Source organism: Labeo rohita, chromosome 25 (assembly GCF_022985175.1).
Source record: "Labeo rohita strain BAU-BD-2019 chromosome 25, IGBB_LRoh.1.0, whole genome shotgun sequence".
NCBI classification, from domain to species: Eukaryota; Metazoa; Chordata; class Actinopteri; order Cypriniformes; family Cyprinidae; genus Labeo; species Labeo rohita.
Window position 1 is genome coordinate 22,327,004 of NC_066893.1, and position 15,970 is coordinate 22,342,973.

The window sequence follows — 15,970 nt, forward strand, 5'->3', positions numbered from 1 at the left end:
GACCACGAGTTAGCGACTCGCCACATTTAAAATTAGACAGCCGTTTATAGCCTTTATCTCATGTAAGTGTGATTCTAAAGACGTTTTTTAAAAGCTATTCATTTATGGCATAAATATTTTGCTTAGACAATAAGACAACTGCAATTCTCAATATCTGTCATATGAAGGTCGACTGTTGCACAATAGCGCCGCCTGTTAGTCAAACTATGAAACTACACAGATCTAAGGTAAGAATCTTACAGCACCATCCTCCTACACAAGCGTTTTGTACTATACGAAACCTACACGTAACCTTGACACTGGTTACGACAGTATACGAGTACAAAAAGTGTGTAGGTGAGAGAGAAACATATAGGCCTACCACTTTTGCTGAATCGAGAACATTAATAATCGTCTGTAGCATCTTTTGTACCACACTGTGCTTTTTGCGCAATCTGAGAGCTTCAGTGGCTTTTTAGATTACATGTGCCACAAATTTAAGTTCAGGCTCATCTGAAATGTTCCAGCTTTCACTAGTGACGAGTTTTAGCCAGTACAATTACGCCATCTACTGTTCACAACAGGCAAAACGCTTTGCACAGGCAGAGAAGGCCGAGATGTGCTATTCATCATAATATGAAGGTGCCAAAACATTCAAGCCAGGCTGTAAAGTGCACTACATTTCACAGCATCTCCATGTTTACATGGAATATAAATGACTGCAGAAGTGTGACAGACTGAATAATGATGTGGTAAGGTAGTCTGCAGAAGGGTTTAGAGGAAAAAGCTATGATGGATGAAACTACAATACATAATTTGCACTGCAGCTGTACTGTTTGTGTAGAATTTTATATTTGAATACTAATGAACGTTTTATTTTTTCTTTCTTTCTTTGTAGTTTCATTACTCTTATTCAGTAAATTGGACATACACATATGGGGAAATAATAAAAGTGTCAGGCTGCTTACCATGGATTGAAGTTCCTAAATACATCTGAAGCTGATTTTAAAAGTGCAGCCTGGCTTTAGAGTCTGTATGTGATGTTGGACGTGGCATTTAGAGCTTTGCAGCAGAACGTTATTAAATTGGACATCTTGAAACTAGTGAAGGGTGGCAGCAATATGTGACAGTACAGAGAGGAGAATAAAAGGGTCATGATGATTCGATACGCCACTTATGTTTTATTTCATATTTTAGCTTATCATCCCTAGTGATGGTGAGATTTGTAGTCAAAGAACCTTTATATTTGTTAGATTTTTTAAAAATGTCATTGTTACAGTACTTATGCAACCAGTCAAAAGTTTTTGAACAGTAAGATTGTTAATGTTTTTTAAAAAGTCTCTTCTGCTCACCAAGCCTGCATTTATTTGATCCGAAGTACAGTGAGACCTGTAAAATTTAGAAATATTTTTACTATTTAAAATGACTGTTTTCTATTTGAATATATTTTAAAATGTCTTTTTTTCCTCTGATCAAAGCTGTATTTTCAGCATCATTATTCCAGTCTTCAGTGTCACATTCTAATATGCTGATTTGCTGTTCAAGAAACATTATTATTATTATTATTATCATCATCATCAATATTTACATTTTTTGCACCACTGTACCATTCAAAAGCTTGGAGTCATATAGTCATATATATTTTTTATTTATTTATTTTTTGGAAAGAAGTTAATTAATAGTTTTATTTAGTAAGGATGCTTTAAATTAATCAAAAGTGATAATAAAGACATTTATAATGTTACAAAAGATTTCTATTTCAGATAAATGCTGTTCTTCTGAACTTTCTATTCATCTAAGACACTAAAAAAATGTACTGAAAATACTGTTTTCAGCATAATAATAATAATTGTTTTTGAGCAGCACATCATAATATTAGAATGATATCTGAAGGATCATGTGACTGGAGTGATGATGCTAAAAAATCAGCATTGAAATCACAGGAATAAATTACATTTTAAAATATATTAAAATAGAAAGCAGTTATTTTAAATAGTTAAAATATTTCAAAATTGTACTGTTTTGCTGCATTTTGGATCAAATGGTGAACAAAAAAAAACTTAAAAGCTTACTGTTCAAAAACTTTTGACTGGTGGTGTACATAGTACAGTAGTTTTAATTAAATAGAATTTAATTTAATAAAATATTTTTAAATATTTTTAATTTAAATTTAAAATGTACAGATGCTAATTTACCGTCCTTTACTGTTATGCGTTATTCAATTTAAAGATAGTTTTCGAAATGTCAAAAAAGAATTTCATGTTATATTAGGCTGTATTATTTTAAATTATATTATTTAATGTTATTTTTAGAATGTCATATTTTTGCATAGAGTTATTTACAGTATATCCTATAAGATAATTTGCTTTCTTCACCATCGTTTGTTTTATCCACTCGAGCTAATCCACAGATGATGTTTGTTTATTTCTCGCGAGATTTACGTCCAGTAGTTTTAAACGCGTGTTGCAGCACATTGTATGACGACTTTAAAACCCCAAAGTGAGAGTTAAGTTCAGATAAAAGCTCATTTTAAGTATTTGAAGCAAATTCTACCGCTCCTACATTTACAGACACCTGCCACACAACGCAATCCTTTTGATTCACGGTGTGTTGATTCAGCACAAATTCAGCAAAAAAAAGCCTATTCCGAGCAGCCTCAAAAATATGTCATGGCGGCCCAGAAAAAACTGTTAACTCCTGACAATTTCATTGGTTAACGGAGCGGCCACCTCTTTCATAACATGGTAGGAGCATTCGCTTGCGTAGAATATTCTGTAAATCTATTTCTTACTCTGTGAACAGACATAAAGCGTCGTGGCGGCGGTACACGTGTGCTCGGTTTGATAAAAGAACAGCTATAAAGCACATTGAGCTGTGTGTGACAGCGGCGTTTACTTTGACTTGATGTTAGGTTATAGGGGGAGTGAAGTGGTGTCAGGCAGGCAGACATGGTGGTCTGGATGGGGGATGCAGTCACTTCTTTTGCTGATGGTTTTTCCTGTGAAACGTAGTACTGGAACGTTTAGTTGAATATAGATAAGCTACTGCTGTGATTTCTGTGGTAATGACAAGGAAACGAGTGTATGTTTATTTATTCATTGCATAATTGAAAATATGTTGTGGATGGGCACGATATTCAAGAGAGTTGAAGCTGGGTGTAGTTGACATAATTAAATATTTCAGCGTCCAAGGAAATAGAAATAAAAAACAACACATACACACACACACACACACACACACACACACATCCTGCACAATTATTAGTAGTTTTGAGGAAGTCCTGTATACATAAAATGCATTTGTTTGGATCTTATTTATATATTTATACAGTAATGTTTTGTACAAGTGTCAAGGGTAAATAAAAATGTCCAAAATTATATAGAAAAAAAATCACTTAAAAATGTTTAAAACACATTTGTCTTAGGATCTTAATCTTAGGATTAATCCAGAACTATATATGTGTGTATACACACAAACACTGTATATAAATACAACTTATAGAATTATTAATATCAATATTTGATATTATTAATATATCATATATGTACAAACATAATGGTCTTTGTTGTGCTTTACAATATTTAAAAAAAGCTTACTTAATAAATAAATAATTATAAAACATGATAAACGGCTTACACCAACATTTTTAGGAGTGGCGCCCTTTTAAAGTACCTTTTTACAGTCCCAGGACAGTGACAAAAAAAAAGGCTTTATTTCAGAAACACGTTAATCTTAGACAAGGTGAATTCAAGTCATTCTTTGAGCCACAAATGTCACAAGAAAGAGCGTCATTAACCCATATGCAAGGACATTTCATAAAAAGAAAATTACATTGTTTTTAAGTGATATACACTACCAGTCAAAAGTTTTTTAACAGTAAGATTTTTAATGCTTTTTGAAGAAGTCTATTCAGCAAAAAGCTTGTACAGCAAAACAGTGAAATTTTGAAATATTTTTACTATTTAAAATACCTGTTTTCTATTTGAACACATTTTATTGTAATTTGTTCTTGTGATTTCAAAGCTGGTTTTTAGCATCATTACTGCAGTCACATGATCCTTCAGAAATCATTCTGATTTGCTGCTCAAAAAATATTAATTTTTATTATCATGTTGAAAACATAATAAAAAAAACTCAAAAATGTTGAATGGTGTAGTGTATAATGTTACAAAAGCTTTTTATTTCAGATAAATGCTGATGCTGATCTTTGACAGTTTCAATTCAGCAAAGAATCCTGGAAAAAAATGTACTCAACGGTTTTAAATATTTACAATAATAATAATAAGTGTTTCTTGAACAGCTAATCTACATATTAGAATGATTTCTGATGGATCATGTGACACTGGCGTAATGATGCTGAAAATGTAGCTTTGATCACCGGAAAAAATTACATTTTAAAACAAAACTCTTATTTTAAATAGTAAAAATATTTCGACTTCTGATCACATAAAATCAGACTTAGTGAGCAGAAAAGACTTCTTTAAAAAACATGAACAATCTTACTGTTCAAAAACGTTTCAATGATAGTATACAAGTGATATTTAATGCAATTACTAATATTTTGGGGGAAGTTCAGTATACATCAAATTAAAGTTTTTGGCTCTTTGGCTCTCAACTTACTCTTTTCATTATTGTATTACTTTGCACAAAACTGTAGGCCTAGTGCTGTGTAAAAATGTAAATGCATAAACTATTGTATATTGTTTTTATTAAATAGCCTGTAGCACTGTTAGATACATTAAGTAGCATATTTTCCTTATGTTATCACAAGTCTGGAACTTTTTAATGTATGCATATTGTTTGCATAATTTAACCAGTTACATTTACTGTATATTTTGAATTAAACATTTTTATTTTGGTAGTTTATGGTACTATGCATATACAATCTTTATACTAATAAAAAACTTATTTTACTGTCTATGAGTGTATATCCATGAGTTTGAGTGAGTTAGACTGCCACTTCTCTTCTCCAGATGAGTTTCGCCGAGTTTACATCCGGGTTTTTCCCTAGGCAATGGGAGACGTACTACCGCTGTTCCTTAGGCAAAGTGAAATAAATTCGCCGCACCGTCACAAAAAATAGTCCTCTTCCCAAACACGTTTTGAGGAAACTTCACGCGCACTTTTAGTCCAAGCAAGCGTACTTTTAGCGTAATCGCGATGTTTCTGAATCGTTTCGATGGATGTTTGGAGTATTTGTGCTTTTTGACGGCTACTTTTCCTGCCCCCTTCGTCTCCCTCTTCCTGCGCGGATGAATCGTCGGGTGCTGCGGCTGTGGTGAATGAGATTGAAGAAGAGTTCTTGTTTTGTATCTCAGTTTCTCTCTTTTTTACACACACAAATTAAAATTAAACAAACAAAAAATAAGCTCGGTAAGCTAGCTAAATTCAGTCCCGAGCACCACTACAGCTATGTGAGGGAGCGGATCGGACCGAGATCTCGGAGTGTTTGTAAATATTTATTTAAATAATTTGTGGGGAGAGAGAGAGGCACTACTGCTCAAGTGAGTAGAGGAGGGTAAGTGCACCTTGGGATCTTTTTTATTATTGCAACTTTTATGCGCCGCGTTTTTGGACTTTAATCGTTCCGAGACTCTTCGTCGCTTTCCCAAATCCAAACCCCGTCGCGATCGGGTAGGTAGAGAAGTCAGGATCCCGATGATTTTGGAGCAGAATTTCCGCTTATTTCTAGGAGTTGAGTGGTGTATTTCTAAGTGCAGCGCGTGAATCGAACGTTCCGCGCGTTTTGTTATTTTGTAACATTTTAAACTTCGCTGGATACATTGTTGCTGCAACGGTTGTTTCCAGCTCAGTGGAAACAATGTATCCGATGGCAGCGGGGGGATAAAAGAGGGTAGTATGAAGATCTTTTGCTCATGCATGGCTTGAATTAGTGGTTGCGGCTCAGTCGAGTCCATCTAACTGTAATTTGTGCTGTTGGCCTGTTAGCTTTAGCAGAGTTAGCCGTAGCACAATATGAAAGCTCCTTATTTCCAGCAGCAGGTTTGTAAAAAAAAGATTCACTCCTATTTTGGTAGTTTTCACCGCTTTTAGTACCTAGCCTTTAAGTGGGTGGCTGATAAAGTGATGTTTTTTAAAGCGCTGCGATTTTGTTGTTTGTTTAGAAAGTGGCTTTTTAATGTTGCTTTTTTTTGGTTGGAGGAGGCTGAGTTATTGGAGCTGATGTGTTTTAGCTTGCACCAACTACAAGCAGATTCTTTTAGAGAGTGAAAAAGAAACTCACAACGCGTTTACCCTCATATTATAGTGGATCAAACACGCATTTCCCCCTCCTTTGTGAATCTTTGTAAAAGTATGCTGTCGGTAAACACTTTGGGCATCATCTTCCGTGTTTCCCTGAGCTTTATAATAGTGGCCTAATTAAAGTGCTGCTTAACTTTTCCTGTCATTTGCACATCCCTGATCAGATGTACACGACTAAAGACCGGTTTCATGCATAGCTCAAAAATAATTTTGGGTCGAACTGCACCTTAACTGTCTGTCAGAGTGTTTTGCACACTATTGTAGCTTTGCAGGTGGCACATTAAAGCACTTGATTTAACATGGAAGCAAGAAATGCCTTTTGGAGTATGTGTTATGTCGGAGTATTTTGTCATTTATAGTCCTTTTTGAAGTGTAGTTTTAGTTTTCACCTGTTTGTTGATGTTTGTCAAACTTTAGTAACGTCTTTTCTCTTTTGTTAACTTTTTATCTACTTTGTTTTGCTTATATTCTGAACTCGATGTTTGTGAAACCTTAAAAAATGCGTTTACACCCTTACTTGACATGTTGAGCTCTTTCTTTAGGTTTTGTTTTTCCTTATCCAGGTAGTTTCACTTTTAATGTTTGTACTGTGGCAATCTTTTGGGTATTTACCATTCTACGTACCAGTGTGTGTAATGCCTTAGTAATAGTCACAAACTGCATTGAAATATTAACAGGAGTTTTGTTGTCGATGCCACTCATGACTATCAAGTAATTATGCAAAACAAAACGTACTGGCTTATGTAACATGACACTGGAAGTATTTTAGTCCTATAACTTGTGTCCTGTCAGGTGTAGTGATATTCTGTTACTTCATCCAGGTCTGGATACTATTTATAAAGGACAATAATTCACATTAGCCTTATTACGTCTATTTTTAGACATCTTATATCAGTTTGCTTAAGTAAAGGTATTAAGTAAAGGCACTCAGATCAATCAGTTGTTAATAGGTGATTTAGAGTAATTTCCATGATGTCTGTTGTTACACTTGTAGGTATTTGTTTGAATAAAATGCGTAGTTTTTATATGCTGTAATAATATTTTGTTGTGGAATGTACATGATAACATTTGTACACTTTTATGTAATTCACATTGCTGTGTTTTACTTTTTGAAATGTGAAATATATTATATATTCGCCAAAACATGACTAAAAGTTTTATTTTGAAATGTAGATTTATTCTGGGCTGACTGTGTAGTTTTACAAAGAACGTTTCAACAGGTCACCGAAAACTTTGCTGAGATAAGAAAAGTCGCTTGTTACAGTACTGTGTAGCTTTCATACTGCAAATATGAACCATATTTGAATATAAACTCAAATGTAAATAGATACATTTTTCATTATACAAAAACAACATTTTCCTCTTTTTTTATATTTAATATGCAGGGTTTTAAGACACCCTTTTTAAGATTTTAACTAATGCGTTCCAAAAGCCAGTCAGCATCATGATTAAACATAAATCTCTTTTATGGCATCCATGACAAAATACTTAATGAATCATTTTTTCCTGGATGTTTCAGGGGAGTTTACTTCTTCTAAACTAAGTTTCATGAGTTGTATTATTATAATAGTATTATTATTATTATTTACATTCATTCTTACATGGTTACTATTTATTTAATAATAACAATAATAATATTGTGACTTTTCGTGATTACAGAGACTTAATATGTGACCATGGACCACAAAATCAGTTATAAGGGTCAGTTTTTTGAAATTTATACAGCATCTGAAAGTTGAATAAATAAGCTTAGGAGCTTTGTTAGGATAGGACAATATTTAGCTGAGATACAAGTATTTGAAAATCTAGAATCTAGAGGGTGCAAAAAAATCAAAATATTGAGAAAATCAAAATAACTTCCTAGCAATGCATATTACTAATCAAAAATTAAGGTTTGATATGTCAGGAAATTTACAAAATATCTTAATGAAACATATTGTTTACTAAATATCCTAATGATTTTTGCCATAAAAGAAAAATAGAAAAATCCTGGCTATTGCTACAAATATACCCATGTGACTTAAGAGCGACTTATGGTTTTGTGGTCCAGGGTCACATATAGGTACTGTTTATATATTGTATTATTTTTAGTAGTTATTGGTAGAGATGCTTAACCACTAAGCCACCTCAGCTTCTTTCATGTTGTTAGTTAATATTAGTTTTCAAGAACTGTTATGATTTACTAAATTAAAAAAATATGGACAGTGTGCTATTAAAATGAAGAAAAGTACACAATGCACTCCCAATTTTAATGGGCACCCAAGTTGACGCGGTTATCTTTGTAAAGTTCTATTGACCGTAATATTTAGTTGTGTGTTATTATACACTTTATTTGATCAAAGACTAGCAGAGTGACTCATACACTTGTCGAATTGAGAGGGTGTCGTTTCCTGTGCATTGTAGGCTGAAGGTCCTGAGATACCCGTCTGCCGTGTGGTCATGACAGATGTCATCGCTGGCGAGTACAGGCTTCGCTTAATATCTCAGAACTCCATTTGGCAGGACTGCACAAAGGACAAATCCGATGCTTGAGTTTTGAAGAAGATATTTATAGGTCCACGAAGATGTCGGGAGATGCGCAGGGATGCAGGACCTTTTTTTTTTTTTGTCTTGGGGTTCATAGACGGCATGAGCAATTAGAAGCCCGCTGAATGCTGCGCTTGCAATGTTACCCCTTTTTACACAGACTGTAAAAGAGAGAGAGAGGGAATTGGAGTGTCTCTCCCTCATCTAATAGGCTGTGTGTTTTTGTGTGTGTGTGTGTGTGTTTCGTCTTGTGCAGGGAGTTGGAGAGAGCGCGTGAACACCAGTCTCAGTGCCAGCTGGTAAGTCCTCTAATAGCCTCTGTTATAATTGTCCTCTTGGCACAGGGCCGCACACCAAAATCAATGAGAGTGAATGAATGTCTGTAACACTGCCTCCGTTTCGCTCACTGTTACACTAAGCATCGTGGTTGTTCCGATTCGTCCGACGGGCAAACAGTCCTGCCTATCTTCTCGATTGTCACAAGTTTTTATCCTCCGCCAACCCTAGTTTTCTCAGAAAATTGCTTTTCAACAAGACCCTCTATAGAGTTTTTTTTTTTTTTTCTCGTCTTAGTCCCGTTTGGCCAAAACACTTTTTTTGAACTTAAACAAGAGGTTCTTGCAGTGTGGTGTTGCAGAATCGCTCTGGGAATTCGAACTGAATAAAGCGTGTCTGTTTACTACCACCTGAGACATCATGAATCACGCCTCGATTTGGAGAAGTGCATTTTTCCCTCAAACCGCATTAGATACCGACTTGTGTTCCCCCTCATGGTAGTATTGGATTAAGTCAACCGCCGAGCGTCTCGCAAAATAAAGGTTAAATATATAAAATACAAAAAAAGTCAGCAAAACCTCTCTTGTTTGATTTCTCTAGACAGGCTGAAAGTTTCCTGGGACTCTCTTTCTGGCGAACTGGATCAATGATGGAATTGCAAACATTACAGGAGGCCCTGAAAGTGGAAATACAAGTCCATCAGGTAGGAGATCTCGCAAATGGGCCTCTAATCAGTTAAATCATGTGGGGAAAACTGTTCGGAGACCTAAAATCACAATCCGATGGTGGAAAGCACCTTCGTTGTGTTTTAAAGTATACGTTTTACAGGTAATTCAAATGATTTCGGAGTCTAGCAGAACAGGTCTCCGGGTCTTTTTAGTGATAAATGAAGATATGTTTCTCATCTTGTCCCTCGCAGTTAGAGGCGGCGTGTCCCAGCAGGCAGAAAATTAGTCGAGCTGTCTGAGTGGGGTAAGAGAAAGACAAAAAGAGAGGGAGGGAGGGACAGAGAGAAAGGAAAAGGAGGAGAATCAGGGTCATACTGGGCAGATAAAGCGTAAGCCATTACTTCAATTTTAACGAATCATCTCAAGCAGGTGTTCTTTTACATAATGGAGTTGTGTTTTTTTTTTTTTTTTTTTTTTTGTGCTGCCGTCTGGTTTTGTCTTCATATCGCTTGGAATATTTGACAGGCAGGTGGAAGTGGGATTTCTGCCTCATCCGGGGCAGCTGAACGGGTTGTTTTGTGGTCTCGCATGACTCACTGTTGCCTACTGGTGGACTGCAGAAACTTTGAAGAAACGTGAAATCGCTCTTGGGCTTTTTTCTTTTTTTAATTAAAGTGGAGCAAAATGTGTTTCACAATTTTCGTCATGTGACCGTATATTTGGAAAAGGCCTGTAGGCCTGGAAATGTACCCTGTATAAACAAACAAACAAAAAAAACTGATGTCCTGGCAGAAAATTACCAGTACTTTTTTTTTTTTTTTAGTTTAGTTTACAGATATTTCCTTTCAACATAATGCAATGTGTTAAAATATGGGTAAAACACTTGATTAATCATAAATTATTAAGTGCTCAATTTATTATATTTTTAATATTACATTAATAGCTCAACTAATAGTGATAGTAAGCCTTACTTCTCAAATGGTTTCACTACATTTGCTGGCTTCAAAAAAAAATGCGAATTGGACTGCTTTTAAAATGTTTATATACGCACTTACGCAAATATTAAACATTATGTATGGGTCATTCCACAGAACTGGTGTAAAAAACACATTTAAAAAGCATTTAAGAATTTAAATCTTACATGTTTATTAAGAATCTTCTATTATCTATTGAAACAATAATATTTAAAATATTAGTAAGCTTAATATATATATAAAATCATAATTTATTGGGTACTTTCAATTGGAAGGCTGTCCCTAACCCCTAAATTTCAACTTATGAAATTGATATTGAACTTTGTTTTGATCTTTTTGATTCTTTTAAAAAGTGAAGTTTAAAAAAAAAACATTTATGTTTTCTTTGTAAATTATGAAACTTTATGTAAAAAAATGTGTCCCGCATTTTTAATGTCACTACCGAAAGTGTATGTTGTAGTCTATTGGCCAAGACTGATTTGAACTAAACCCATAAATTTCTGATTAGAAAATATTCCTGTGTCCCTCTCTCTCATACTACGAATTTTGAGGTAAATGTGTTCAAAAGTCTGAAAAATCTGTGTGTAACTTTAAGGTAACATCACTACCAAACACTTCTGCAATTAAGCACACTTTTTGGGGGGGGAGTTATTACATAACATTTAGTTTTTATATGTGAACAACTGTTCAGAACTGTGCTAGCTTACCATGTGCTAATTAGCATCTTTGAGTTAGGTTCAAAAGTATCTAAAATTGTCACTTCCGAAACAGTCATGACCAATATGGTAAAGTTTTGGTAGTGACATCCTTGTTTTTTCCCTAAAATGATCAGTACTGTAACAGTCACAACTGAAACATGTCATTGTTGTTTTGGTAGTGACAAAAGGATCACATAATCCTTTATTTGGGGAAAATAAACACTTTTTTTTTTTTTTTTTACACTTATGCAAATTTTTAGTATGTTTTAGTATTTGGGTTAAAATTCTGTAATGTGATGTGGTCACTACCAAAACATTACTGTCACTACTGAAAATGTGCTGCCACTACTGAAGCATGCGATGTTTTGTCAAAAATAAAGTATAATGAATTATCAGTTAAGATGTTATGATGGCGTTTGGTTCAGTGTATATTCAAACTTATGAATCCTTAACTTTGAAATCATTATGATCAACTTTTTGCCTTTTACAAAGAAAAATTGGATTCAACAAATACAACAAATCTCATAAATCACACTTGAAATATTGTTAAAATCGTAATTATGAATTTACCTCTTTTTAATTTTTTTTTTTAAAGGGGTCATCGGATGCAAAGTTCACTTTTACATGTTATTTGAACATTAATGTGTGTTGGCAGTGTATGTACAAATCTACCCTATAATGCTAAAAATCCAAGCAGTGGTTTTTAATTAATCTGTAAAAATAATATTCCCTTTTTCAAATCAAGCCGTTCTCAGATGCCTGTCGGTGTGGCGTCACGCTGACAGAGGCCACTCCCACGATAGTTGATTGACCTGAGCGTCTTACCTCAGACCCGCCCTAAATCAGCTGTAACAGTCCAACCTCTATTGTTTCGATGCTGGAGCAGGGATGTGAGTTAGACAAGAATATCTCCGATTGAGGTGTTGTGTCGCTGGATGTAATAAAGAACATGATGGTCGTCATCTGAGCTGCTGAAGATGCAGTGGATTACATTTGTTTGTGAAGGGAATGCGGCTCCCATACATATATCCGGCTATGTTTGCGCAAATTCGCGCAAATCATTCGTAATCCAGCTTTACTTATAGCAGAAGTGAGTATAAGGTTTTTTTTTAATGAATCTCTATCACCTTTCCTAATAACATGCTAGTTGGTAAGTTACGTGACTAAAGTAAACAAGCATAGCTAGTGACTTCACAGAGAGAAGAGAGGGGCGGGGTGAGCAGAGCTCATTTGCATTTAAAGGAACAATCCATCAGAATGGGTTGATTTTTGCAGAGCTGATTTTGACAAGGTAAATAGGGTGTTGTTTTACACAACCATTGAGAATCTATCTATCAACACACACACACACAAATATTAGACATTTCTATTACCTGATGTTATAGATGCTAATTTCGTTTGATAGCAGATGTCCTGAAATATAATTAGGGGAATTCATTTTACATCTCATTTCTCCTTGCCTAGAGGACAACTTTTTGAGTAAAGTGGCACATCTTACCCCACTTTATCTTTTTCACTTCTTAATATATGTCTCTCGAAGATTGATGTCATCCCAAGTAGATCAAGTCATCAACTGAAAGTCATAATTTTCATATAAATTACACTTGTTCATTGCAAATGTAAAATGTTTGTTCCAAATGGTGTCTCTACAAACCGTTGTTAACTGGAGGACGGTTACCTTTACAGAAAGCCGTTGGCAGACTGCCTGCTGCTCTGTCTGCTTTTGTTTGAATATGAGGCAGGTGCAGTAGCCTGTAGTTCCACGTGTGGCCTGTAGATGTCTGTAACTCCCTCCAAAACTCTTGGCATTAAGTTTTGACTGCAAATTCTTGTCTTCTCTTCTGTTGCCATAGAAACTTGTCGCCCAAATGAAGCAGGATCCACAGGTAAATATTCTTTATGACGTTGCTCTTTAGAAATAATCCTCTGGTTGGATGGAGAACTTGAACATGATTGACAGCAGGGTATTATATTTTCTATAATAATAAGACAGCTTGGTGGGGTGTATGAATATTTTATTAAACAAAGGTTCAGCAGTTCTGAGTTTATTTTTCTCATAGAGAAAGCTCATAGTTTTAAAAATAAGCGATTCTTACACTCATCTTCATTCGTTTCATAGAACGCAGATCTGAAGAAACAACTTCATGAGCTGCAAGCGAAAATCACGGCTCTGAGTGAGAAACAGGTAAGAACTTTCACAGTTGTCGTGACGTCGTTCACTGCTTCAGGTGCTGAAACAAATGAGTTTGAACAGTCAAACACATGAACTGAATCCTTGTTTGCCTACAAATACGTGTCAATGAGCAAAGGTTGATTGTGTGATTTTGGGGTTTATAAAAAGACACTTAGGCTCATTTACATAAAGATGTGAACTAATGCTGCAAAATGAAGCAGAAAGAATATGCATTTAATTTACAGTTTATAGTATGTATTTTATCCTGCTGCTGCTGGCAAAGAGGTTGATGAGAAGTGTTTTTGTTTAGTTAAATATGATCATTTCTGAACTTCTAATTTCAGTTGTTCACGTGATTGTTTTGAAACCAGTGTAATTTTAGTATTATGTATTATTCTAGTTTTTAAATATATTTTAAATTGGCTTTTGTTTTTATATTTTCAGTTTTTCATTTGCAATTTGTCACGTTTTTAGTAATTTTATGTGCTTTTGTCTTTTTGTCAGTTAAAAAATTGTTTATATATGGAGTACTTCTCCAATGTGTGGACCCGCTTTAACTTTTCAGAAAAGATTAGTTATTTGTAGTTCTTCTGTTAGTCAAAGTGTCAAAATATCATGTGGTGCGCCTGTTTGGCATGATTTCCAGTGTTTTGTAATCCTGTATAAAATTGCAAAGCATTTGTATTTATTTTTCCATCATAATATAAAAACAAACTTTGTCCGATGAGTTCTATTTTATGAAATTATAAGGTCTTTGTGTCATTTGGAGCGACCACTCATCGTGGTGCGACCAATAATTGCAATAACTCTATTAAATTAAAAATAAAATATATAATTTCTGTGATGAATCACTGCTACAGTATACATAAGGCTACAGCCGATTCATCTAGACAAAAAACACTAAAATCACTTAATTTTAAATTTTAATATGAATTTGTGTACACAACAATATTAATGTTTGTACAGTTATTTATATAAATATATATATATGTATATATATGTGTATATATATATATATATATATATATATATATATATATATATATATATATATATATATATATATGTGTATATATATATATATATATATATACACATATATACATATATACACACACACTGTGTGCATAATTATTAGGCATGTTGATATTCTGGTCATATTTTTTTACCAAGCACATTTTACTAATTCCAAACCACATCAATCTTAATAGCTACTATTAATTTTGTATTTAATCATTTATACATGTTATATATTTGTCCATGAAGGCTGTAAGTGAAAAACTCCTTATATTCAGGTGTGCATAATTATTAGGCACGTTTTCTTTTACATATAAATAAGCCAAAAAAGAGATTTAACCCAGACTGAAAAGTCGAAACTTATTAAATGCCCAAGAGAAGGATGCAAAACTAATGCAATACTAGAATTTGCAAAGTTAAGGCATGACCATTGGACAGAGAAATGCTCGTTGGGTCAGCTTGGTGAGAAAAAAAAATGGTGGAGAAGAAAAGACACGTTAACAAAAGAATTAAGAATTAAAGTGAAGAATTAGCTGTGAAACCATCAGGAACCATTTAGTCTTCAGCGCCACCATTTTCCAGAGCTGCAACCTACCTGGAGTCTTCAGAAGTTTAATGTGGCAGGTTCTCAGTGACTTTGCTTGAGTAAAAAAACCTAAAAAATGACCCTCACTTAATAAGAATAACATTCTGAAGTGTTAAGAAATACATGAAGAGTTGAGAGTGAAGGACCAGCACCACATCCTCTTGTACTTCTGATTCAAGAATTTGTCTTCCAGAATCTAGCAGTACATTTTGGGAGTTCATGTTTAGTCTATCTCCTATCCTGAAAAGTCTGACTTGCAGAGATGGACTAAAATGAACTCCCAAAACTTACTGCCAGATTTTGGAAGATAAATTCTCGAAAGAGTGGTATAAGAGGATTTGATGCTGGTCCTTCAAAAGTCACTCTCAACTTATCTGTCTATAAAGCCTATAGAAAACAGTCTTCATGTATTTCACAACACTTCAGCATGTTATTCTCTTTAAATGAGGGTCATTTTTTAGGATTTTTCACCCAAGAAAAGTCTCTGAGAACCCGACACATTGAACTTCTGAAGACTCCAGGTAGGTTGCAACTCTGGAAAATGGTGGCGCTGGAGACTAAATGGTTCCTGATGGTTTCACAGCTAATTCTTCACTTTAATTCTTAATTCTTTTGCAGTTAACGTGTCTTTTCTTCTCCACTGTTTTTTTTTCTCACCGTGCTGACCCAACGAGCATTTCTCTGTCCAATGGTCATGCCTTAACTTTGCAAATTCTAGTATTGCATTAGTATTGCATCCTTCTCATGGGCATTTAATAATTTTTGACTTTTCAGTCTGGGTTAAATCTCTTTTTTGGCTTTTTTATATG

The 15,970-nt window shown here is 34.4% G+C and overlaps 1 protein-coding gene across 8 annotated transcripts in view; it reads left to right on the forward strand.

Annotated features, from left to right (window-relative positions):
- Positions 1–2,633: 2,633 nt before the first annotated feature.
- Positions 2,634–15,970, forward strand: part of phf21ab (PHD finger protein 21Ab) — a 33,824-nt gene continuing 20,487 nt past the window's right edge. For 2 of the 8 annotated variants that reach the window (XM_051099203.1, XM_051099207.1), the window contains exons 1-5: positions 5,157–5,497; positions 9,026–9,068; positions 9,646–9,748; positions 13,239–13,271; positions 13,505–13,570. In XM_051099203.1, the coding sequence (XP_050955160.1) occupies positions 9,692–9,748; positions 13,239–13,271; positions 13,505–13,570 (156 nt within the window). In that variant the 5' untranslated portion in view covers positions 5,157–5,497; positions 9,026–9,068; positions 9,646–9,691. The other 6 variants (XM_051099206.1, XM_051099208.1, XM_051099209.1 and 3 more) reach the window with 6 other exon arrangements.